The sequence below is a fragment of the Limanda limanda genome, chromosome 13 (assembly GCF_963576545.1).
Source record: "Limanda limanda chromosome 13, fLimLim1.1, whole genome shotgun sequence".
Lineage (NCBI taxonomy): Eukaryota > Metazoa > Chordata > Actinopteri > Pleuronectiformes > Pleuronectidae > Limanda > Limanda limanda.
In genome coordinates, this window is record NC_083648.1 from 9,098,493 (window position 1) to 9,109,392 (window position 10,900).

Here is a 10,900-nt window from a genome sequence, read left to right on the forward strand (position 1 = left end):
TACTGTGGAATATCTTTGCGTTTCTTTTTAGTATTCTAGTCCATTCTGCGCCATCACCAATCTGGCCCATACTGCCTTTCAAGCTTTTCCTGTGGGACTCATACTGTGTTCACAAGGCCTCTCTCTCTCTCTCTCTCTCTCTGTCCCTCTCTCTCTCTTTCTAACACACACACACACGCACACATTGTGGTGACTGCAGAGGGAAGTGAGCTGTCTGCGGAGGGTTGGATTCTTGGTGCCGGTCCAAAAATGTGTCACTCGGGACACGCATGGCCTGCTGGAGGCAGGAATTCTGTCGCTAATGGGCCCCGCAGCCGTCGACACCACCTGGGGATATGGGAGACGGGATGGATGGATGGGGGAGGATTGAGGAGGGAGGGAGGGAGGGAGGGAGGGAGGGAGGGAGGGAGGGAGGGAGAGAAGAGGGAGTGCATGCAGCATAATGTGTTGGTTACAAACAGGGAGATATGGTGTGATATGGAAAGTGATCTATCTATCCATCTATCTATCCATTTATCTATCTATCAATCTATCTTTCTATCTATCTATCTGTATATCTGTCTATCTATCTATCTATCTATCTATCTATCTATCTATCTATCTATCTATCTATCTATCTATCTATCTATCTATCTATCTATCTATCTATCTATCTATCTATCTATCTATCTATCTATCTATCTATCTATCTATCTATCTATCTATCTATCTATCTATCTATCTATCTATCTATCTATCTATCTATCCATATATCCATCCATCCATCCATCTATCTATAATATCTGTATATGACTATCTTTCTTTCTATCTATCTATCTATCTATCTATCTATCTATCTATCTATCTATCTATCTATCTATCTATCTATCTATCTATCTATCTATCTATCTATCTATCTATCTATCTATCTATCTATCTATCTATCTATCTATCTATCTATCTATCTATCTATCTATCTATCTATCTATCTATCTATCTATCTATCTATCTATCTATCTATCTATCTATCTATCTATCTATCTATCTATCTATCTATCTATCTATCTATCTATCTATCTATCTATCTATCTATCTATCTATCTATCTGTCTGTCTATCAGTTTGTCTGTCTGTCTGTCTGTCTGTCTGTCTGTCTGTCTGTCTGTCTGTCTGTCTGTCTGTCTGTCTGTCTGTCTGTCTGTCTGTCTGTCTGTCTGTCTGTCTGTCTGTCTGTCTGTCTGTCTGTCTGTCTGTCTGTCTGTCTGTCTGTCTGTCTGTCTGTCTGTCTGTCTGTCTGTCTGTCTGTCTGTCTGTCTGTCTGTCTGTCTGTCTGTCTGTCTGTCCGTCCGTCCGTCCGTCCGTCCGTCCGTCCGTCCGTCCGTCCGTCCGTCCGTCCGTCCGTCCGTCCGTCCGTCCGTCCGTCCGTCCGTCCGTCCGTCCGTCCGTCCGTCTATCTATCTATCTATCTATCTATCTATCTATCTATCTATCTATCTATCTATCTATCTATCTATCTATCTATCTATCTATCTATCTATCTATCTATCTATCTATCTATCTATCTATCCCTTTATCTGCAAAACAACACTGTCTTGCTCGGTAAGCTGCTCCAATCCATGTATACATTTTAAAATCCAGTAATAAAGAGGAGAGTTTCCAAATTCAATTAGACATAAACCAAGTTGTCGGCGTTCAATATGTTCTTTGAACTTGTGGAATTAATGTATTTAGAAGGAAAAGTCAACATTTTCCCCTGCCATGAAAGGCAGCTTATAAAAAAAATGTGAAGGCATAAACAGGCAGGGCAGGTGTTGACGATGCAAATGAAACGGATGACAGATGGTGAGCCTTGCGATTGCTCACTGTGCAGATAATGGATGGAGGTAATCAAATTCCTCTGAGGCTCTGGGACTTTCTTCAGAACTTTCCCATCAATTGCGCCATCAAACGGTGGCGTCGTCAAATAGGGCCCCCCCGCTACCTCAAAAGAAGAGATACAAAAGAAGTAATAAGATATTTTATTTTCCAATAGACTTGGCCAAGTTCTGTGGATATAATGTGGAACATGCACGTGTCTGTTAACGTTTGTGGGAACAACAGACAGCACAGACAGAAAGACACGAGATGAACCTGGAAGACATGATCCCCATCGCTTCATGGCAAATCCAGGTGTTGTTTTATTTCCATACATGTCTCTGTGTGTGATTGTGTGTGTGTCTGTGTGTGTGTGTGGATCAGATGAAGTTTTTATAATAATGTGCTGCAGCTACTATATAAAAAAAGCAACAATCACATCAGCATGCCAACAAAACAAGTCTGCAGGGGGGAGTGTGCTGTTGTTGTTGGTTTGTTTTCATCCGTGCAAACTCTCCTTTCATGCTCTGTGATCGAGGCTTTTAAAGATTTGTTCACTCGAGCTGCGAGAGTTGCTGCCACCTCAAAAAGGGAGGACCATGAAAAACAAGCATCTAATGTTTATTTTTCATATTTTGTCACTGGAGGGAAAAGGCTGCCGTCGTGTAAATCTCCCCATCAGCGCGTTGACAGCCATTCGATTTTTTCGCACGGCCCAGTTTGAAGGTCAGTTTAATGGTCCATTTGTGTTGTGTATTCGTCTTGCTTCAGTGGAAGCTTCAAAACAAAGAGGGTCAGACAACACAATAAATGAGTTTCTTTTACGAGTAAAACATGTCGTTAAAAACGCAATAATTCTCCCGATAAGCGAGGAATTTATTTTATCACCCAACTTCTTCCCCGGAAGAATCTATCAGAGCATCTCGGGAGTGAATAATGTGAGAAGTTGGCTTCACTGCTATCGGGAAGGAACACAAACGCTCTTGTGTCAGACACGACTTGAAAATGCCAGTTCTGTGTTTGAAAGGCATTTTCCTGTCATAACACTCAAGGGCGACAGATTATTGCAACAATTCTCTTTCACACTTCCAGCTACGATAACAGCTTCAAGTGTCACACATATGTCTGCATAAAAAGCGTAGGAGAAAAGTATCACAGAGGCAAAGGGAGGAAACTATGCTGAATATCACAAGTTTGTATGTGTCAGGTGTTTTTTCTTTCCTTCATACATGTGATAATTGCTCCCGTAAAATCTCAGGACCATGCACCATATTGCTTATGTTAAAGGTGCAAAAGCATTTGCTCTGCATTCCTTTTTTTATGTTGGCAGAAAAATGTTGGTGGTGCAGCAGTTTTCTGACAGGTCGGGAAGTAGCCTGCTGGGAGGCGTCTCTTTCGAACAGTGTTTCGGTGGCATCGGAATCGGAGGAAGACTCCATGACGACGAGCAGAAGCGTGTAGTTGGAGGAAATATCCTGCCCAAGCTCCTGTAAAATAACTTTTCTCGTCGTTCCCTGCCCAATCACATCAAGGGCACACACAGCCAAGTGAGTGTAAACGACTTTTCCCAACTCATTTGGATAATCTCTCCCCCAGTTACCTCAGCTTGTGTGAAATTCCCAATTAACCATAACTCGGGGAAAAATCACAAAACAACGCCATGTGAAATTTTTCCTAATGAATTCCTTTGTCTCCGAATGCACAGATGAGGCATGAGCAAGGCACATGTACGGTGAGCGTATTAGTTAGGCGAGCCCATGTGATGGTGCCCGTTCACGGCTGACGGAGTGTTGGTATCCTCGGGCATGGCTGCCAAGCTGCCAGTCTGTGCCGTCACACCTTGCTGCCTTTAAAGATTGCCCTGCAGAGACGGGGAGGGGGTACGGAGGGCCTCACGTTTTTTAACAACGCACAGTCTGGCAACCCAGGAGGGTTTACGACTCAGGATTGGTGCCAAGAACTGCCCACCAGAGAGATGGGGGGAGGAGGGGTGGAGGTGCAAGGAGATATGGGTGTATGGCACACACGTACACTTGTTTTATGTATGTGTGTGTCTGTGTGTGTGTGTGTCCTAGTGTGCGAGAGGCTGGGTCCAATATTGGGGTGTACATCCAACAAAACAGTATGTCAAATCAATTCATCAAACTTTCTCAGTGACATGTTAAGGGAGAGAGGATAGCGTGTGCATATATGATGTACCACCAGCATCACACACACTCACACACAGACACACACTCACACACACACACACACACACTTTGCCTTTTCTCGGTAATCCACACAAATGGCAGTGGATGGCAGAATGTAAATGAGCTGGTTATTACACAGCAACGTTCATCAAGCTGAGCTGGAAAGACTTCAATGGCCCTGATGAATATGCATGCAAATTTGTTAATTAAGTTAATTATTCTGCTGAAAATTCATTTGTCTTCCCAAGGACATTTCTGCGATGATTTTAACATGTTTCTACCATTAGTCATGCACGGTGCTATTGAAAATCACTTCTGTTCACCTTTTGGAAAGTTGCGGCCAAACGGGGGGATAGAACACCTACAAACGAGGAGGAGGAGGGTCGCGGCAGGTAGAGGACAACATATCAGGGGCGTGGAGTGTGGTCGGAGGTAGACGGCAGCTGGTGCAGCCTGAGGATAAGAGATGGGAAGCCAAAAAGCAGGGTCTGGATATTAGCTCAGTGGGTAGAGCGTTAAAGAGTCGGTGCCAGGTCTGGAGGTCCAGCTCGCACTGGGACCAGCACAGCTACAAATGGTTCCAGGCATTGTAATGCAAAGCACTGTGGTCGTCAATGTACAGTATGTTGTGTTGTGTTGTGTGGTGTTTTGGGTGTGGTGTGGTGTGGTGTTATATTATGTTATGTTGTGTTTTGTTAAGTTATGTTATGTTGTTAGATGTTATTTCGTGTTATGCTTTATATCGTGTGATGTTATTTTGTGTTGTGTTTTTCTATATTGTGTGATCTTATCTTTTGTTATGTGATGTGGTGTGATGTGATGTGATGCGATATTATGTTATGTTTTGTTGTGTTATGTTATTTTGTGTTATGCTATATTATGTGATGTTATTTTGTATTATGTTATGCTATGTTAAGTTATGTTGTGTTATGTTTTGTAATGTTATGTTATTTTGTGTTAAATTATCTTATTCAAGATTTTTTATTGTCAAATGAACAGAAATAACATGAAGTGGTCAATGTTATGATATATTATGTTATGTTGTCTTATGTTATGTTATTTTGTGTTGTGTTGTGTTATTTTGTGTTATGCTGTTATGTGATTTGTCAATTGAGTCTCCTTGGCTGTTATCTGCTGTGTTTTTTCTTTCTGACAGCAGCAGGTAAGTAGAGGAGGGTGATCCAGACACATAGAGATGTGACGGTGTGGGACAGGCAGACTCAGGTTTACATTGCTCTATGTGTAACATTTGTGATGAAAAACATAATTTCAGCCCAAACAAGTTTTTCAGTGAACAAAAGAAAAGCTTAAAATGTATTAAAAGCAGTTGAAGTCTTTTGTAACTTCTTAGGCGACGACCGGGACGTACATGTCCATGTTAATTCTTTCAATGGAAAGTGCATCAGTGTATAATCAATCATGTGGCCCAGCAATAATAAAACAAACTTCATCACGCCAATACCCATGTCCCCTCTAGTGGGGAAATGTGGAATAGTTGTGTATGTAAAACATAGATGCAGCATGAGAGATGGATTATCATTAAAGTCAATGAAATTATCATTTTTTTAAGAATGGATCCCACGACACGTCACCCTCCTGCATTAAAGCAAAGACATGTGCACATGCATTAATGTGTATAGTAAGTGTGTGCTAAACAGTGGATCTAATCCCTTTTTAAAACATTTCATTCCCGTGACAAATTTGATCAGTATGAGGTGCATTAGCGAAATGTCACACATGCCAGTGTGTGTCATACCAGGATTAAGTCATCTATATTTGTTCACTAAAACAGTTGTTTGTAATGATAAGCCAGACACACTGAATCGATTTGCACACATTTCCCTGACAGTCCAGATTAACAAGAAACAAGACTTTATTAGCAATGTGCAAAAAGTACACACACACACATTTACGCGTTTCCAAGGCATCAATTAAATTCACATATGGTCCAAGCAATTATCGTTATAGATAACTGGAATCAAAGGAGCGATATCAATGTGAAAAAGGAGGGTGAGTCGCCCTGGAGAAAAGAAGCGCACCGAGTGAATGTTAGGGCCAGGGAGGGCTAGTAGCAGAGACTACATAAGAAAACAACAACAGCTGTTTAGCTTGTGGCTAAAAACAGGATTGAACAACAACATCATTTGCTAAGAAAATGATCTGGGAAGAAGAGATGGTAGTGACTCGGAGATAAGAAATGAGATGCCTGAGATTGCCTTTTCTGTTCGGGCTCTGCAGGGTGGAGATTCTTCGGATTCTTCTTTTCTCTCCTGTATTTTGTGTTATTAATTTATTACAATAAACTTCTTAAATTTAGTTGGGATGCATATTTATTCGAGTCAAATTTGAGACAAAGGTTTGACAATTTCTCTTTTTCTAGACTCTTTTCATTCTAATCAGTAGACTTTTGATGAATGAATTGCTTTCTCATGGAGAGCCAATGTGTAGAGTTGTGGGATAAACTGCCTATGTACAATGCAGGTTTAAATCTTGAATCTGTGAATAAAAATGTGAATAAGTCACTTGCAGCTCGTGTTTACCAACTGCATGAAGGTCCTTGTACATGCAACTTTTCCATTCATCCACAATATATTTATTTCGTGCCACGCTTACACACACATACCGATAATATTCGTCATAAAACCCTTTTTCCCGGTGGCTGCCAGAGAACGTGTGGGCACACCCGTGACTGCTCTGCCCTTGACTTGTATCCATTCATCCAAGCGTGCTGGATGGTTTAGTTAATTAAGCTTAATCTACCCCCAGAGACAGATATGAGTGCTGTTACAGTGGCCCACTGAGCTGTCCCTGTACACTCTTCTCTGGACCCCCCGTGGAGCCATCAGGGCCCCACTACTCAACCATGTTCGGCTATATTGACAGGGCTCTGGAGAAACACGTTATGTATGAAAGATCTGAGAGATTTGGACCAGAAAAAAAAGGGGGGGTTTGCAATATTTTAAATACTACAGCATACTGAAGGAATTTGGGACAGACATATTTTCTAACGGAAAGCGGACAAAATGTGCTTGGATGTGGTGTGAGCCGTATGTGGCTGAATGATGTTAATCAGAAATACTTTTGTGTAATTTTGTTTGTTTAGTTGTCACACACAAAGTCAGTTAACGCATTGGCCTGGGCTGATTTGTAAAGAGGCGGAGAAAGAAATAAATTATCAAGACTCAGAATTGCTTTATTTGCCGTTGCAGTGGGGCCATGTGGGAACACTACCTGGTTAATTGGTGCTTTGCACATATGAAGACAAAGAATAAACAGATGTGGACAGAAATATAACATCTGATGTGCAGGTAATAATTTTTGACAAACGGCTTGTGAGGGGGATTTTTATTTACCTTTGTGTGAAATATTGTGATGACAAAAATATACGTACACCTAAAATATGTATTAACCTAAATGTTATTTAATAAAATGGTGTGAAACATTTATAACAGGTTCATTTTGTCATATTGTCCCATCTTTGTAGAAACATCTTTAAGTGGAATAGATTTTTTTTGACAGATTTCTCCTTCATCTTCATCATTGTTAGGATGTCACTACTGTAGACGATCCCCTTTAGGCTTTGAGTCGACCTCAGCTTTTATCAAAGCGGCGTTAAAGCAAGATATAAATATTTGGCGAAATAATTAATAATCAAATAGTTTCAATATGTTTGTTTTCCTTTTTGAAATTGAAATACCGAACTGATTTATTTTTGTTGCCATCATGTGGTCTGATTTGTTCAGTGCAGTTCACTTCTCAAATAGGATCTGAATTATTTAAACCCGGTTATGACATGCTAATGCCTCACAGGGTTTTCTTTCAGTTCAACAGAAACATTGAATGTCAGTATCGGATCTATATCATTTGACTGCTTGAATAAAAATGCACCAATGGAATCTTCCAAGTCAATCAGTATTTTTTGGGGATTTTTCATCCATTGTTCTTATTTTGTCTTTCACAAGTGGCAACATTTTCAATTGATTAAATGTCATTCCTGTCACTCTTCACAACACATTCATAAAGGCAATAAAAAACATACCTGCTGTACTGTTTGTTTTTACAATTCATTTATTTGGCATCATGTATGGAATTGTGCCTATTACAAGCCTGGATTTCTTGTTATAAGCATTTTAAGTCAGATGATTTTGGAAAATTATAATAATAATAAACTCTTTTATATATCACCTTTCCAAAAATGATTTGCTTTAGAACTGAAAAATACAAAATTCGAAGGCAAGCAATAGAACACAGCTAAAAAGGAAACAATAATAAACCATTTAAAAGCAATTTGAAGATCTCACAGCAGTAGAGCACAGATACAGAAATAAAAAAGGTTGCAAAAGTAAAATACGACCAAATAAAACATGATAAAATGATTAAAAGAGAAAGCTCATCAATAAGAATGTGTTAAAATAGGTTTGTAAGAGGATGAGGAGTTTGCCAGACGGAGATGGTTCCAAAGCGGGAGCCCTGACAGAAAAGGTCCATCATCTCTTCCAGAGCTACTGCGACTACACGGAGAACTCTTCCCCACTCGTCACCGAGGTGATCGTAAGTCGGCTATGTCTACTGCGGATGTTACTCGTGTTTTGGGCCCTGCGCTTCAGCATTTTCTTCAGGTGATTCTTGAATTTAACCCCCACAAACACATAAAACACAGGGTTGAGGCAGCAGTGTGAAAAGGCCAAAATCCGGCAGACGTAAAAAGCATAGTCCAGGGGTGTCTCTGCCTCACAGGCTGCAGCCGAGACCGCTGAGACAACAGGTTGTTGCTTCCAGAGAGAAAACGACTTTAGAAATATCACTATGTTGTAAGGTGCCCATCCCACAAAGAAAACGACCATGAGGGTGAAAATGAGCTTCAAGGTTTTGTTCTTTCTTCTTCGGGCAGTTGGACGCACCAGCCTGCAGATGATCTGACAATAGCAGAAGGTGAAAACCAGAGCACTCAGTAAGAAGAGAATATTCTGCTGGTAGATTCCAACTAAGCTCCAGTAAGAACTTGCGAAGACACAGTGTTTCTCGCCCACGACTTGGGTGAAGATGAAGGCCGGACTGGCAATGATGATGCTTGCTGCCCAGATGATAACAGACGCTAAGACGCTGTAGAAGCCTGAGGTTGACACTATGTCAGACAGAGGATTCATGACAGCCACGTAGCGATGAGCGGTCATCAAGATGAGGAGGACACCGCTGCTGTAGAAGCCAACGTAGAAGACAAAGTTCACTATTTTGCAGGCAGCTTCCCCTAAATTCCATCCGTCCACGCTGTAGTAGGCCCAGAAGGGCAGACCGGCGGTGAAGAAGAGGTCCGACACAGCCAGGTTCAGGATGAAGGCGTTGGTGAGCAGTTTGAGATTCTCATACTTGGCGAGGATCACAATCACCAGGATGTTGCCGAACAGACTGAGGAGCACCACGATGGAGAGGAACACCGGAGTGAAGATCGATCCAAACAGCACGGTTTTTGTTTTGTCACAGACTTCATCTACATAGTTTTCGGAATAATAACTCGGGTCGAAGGTTGTGTCGAAGGTTGAGATGATGCCAGTGGTGTCTGTGCTCATGAAGTCTTCATCCGCAGCCATTTTCCTGCAAGAAGAAATAAATCTAAATGAAAAGGAGTAACCAATAAATAACCTATATGTTGTTATGTTTTGTTATCATGTAGGAATCCATCACAATGTTTTCGGGGAGTTTAAACATTTCGATTATAATCATCACTTTCCATAATGATTGTTTCTATTGTGCAGTCACAGGGGATTGACTGGCCAGACGTAAAGCATTTTGTTTATTAAAGATAAGATAGATTTTTCTTATTATTATTTGAATGCCTGGATAAAATTTGAAAAAAACACAACACATGCCTCTCTCTGAGTTGGAAATTATAAAAATGAATCCACATTATTATCATAAATATTATTAATAGAAAATACAAAACATTGTGCACAAAATTCTGTATCCTTAGATTCAGACTCATGAACCCCCCCAGTGAACAAACACTTAAGAAATATGGAAGCATACTTTGCCTCCACGTAATCGTGCAGCCGCCAGCGTCCTTTCTGCAAATGCCAGTGACAGCTTGTTGAACTCGGGACGGTTCCTTATGTATCGACCAAAAAGGTGAACAGAGAAACAGATCTCGTTTTCAGATCATCACGTGAATCAACCATGTAACAGGACACTGGTCAGACTTTCAGAATTACTACTTATTCCAGTTTGTGTGATTGTAAGCTGACTCCAACACTATTGATTAACTAGTTCAATCTCACTAAATTGACTGAGTCACTAAAAGAAGAAAACAAGATTCATGCCTGGTTTATGTGGTAAGATGTATTACCTGAACCATAAGGGCTAGGGAGGAAAACAAAGCAGTAATCATTTAGTACTCTTTTCTTGTAATATTGTTACTTTATTTTTGTAATTTTTTGATATTTACCACTTGTTTGCGCTAATATTACAACCTTGAACTCATTTTTATACAATTTCAACTTCATTGTTGTAATATATCACTATAATTTTGTTATATTACAACCTTATTCCTGTAATATTATGACTTCATTTGTATAATATTTAAACTTTGTTTTGTAAGATATGCCTTAATTGTTCTTGTGTAACAACCTCATCTTGTAGTAGTCTGGTTTTATTTTTGCAATATTAAAACTTTATCCTTGTTCTATTGCGACTTTATTTTGTAATACTAGAACTTAAATCTTTAGTAACATTACAAATGTATTATTTTATAACTTAACAACTTTTTTTCTTGTAATATTGAGACTTTATTCTCGTAAATTTACGACTTTATTTTGTAATACTATAACTTTAGTCTTGTAATATTATGACTTCTCTCTAGTAAAATTACAAATGTATTCTTTTAAA

At 40.0% G+C, this 10,900-nt stretch overlaps 1 protein-coding gene across 1 annotated transcript; it reads right to left on the minus strand.

Annotated features, from left to right (window-relative positions):
• Positions 1-8,338: 8,338 nt before the first annotated feature.
• LOC133018584 (chemokine XC receptor 1-like) lies at positions 8,339-9,609 on the minus strand. Its single transcript, XM_061084980.1, has one exon. It carries the CDS (start codon positions 9,607-9,609, stop codon positions 8,533-8,535), a length of 1,077 nt encoding a protein of 358 aa, XP_060940963.1. The 3' UTR covers positions 8,339-8,532.
• Positions 9,610-10,900: the final 1,291 nt, after the last annotated feature.

What these genes read in the sequence shown, in the direction of transcription:
- LOC133018584 (XM_061084980.1), bottom strand. Translation starts at nt 9,609, where the DNA reads ATGGCTGCGGATGAAGACTTCATGAGCACAGACACCACTGGCATCATC.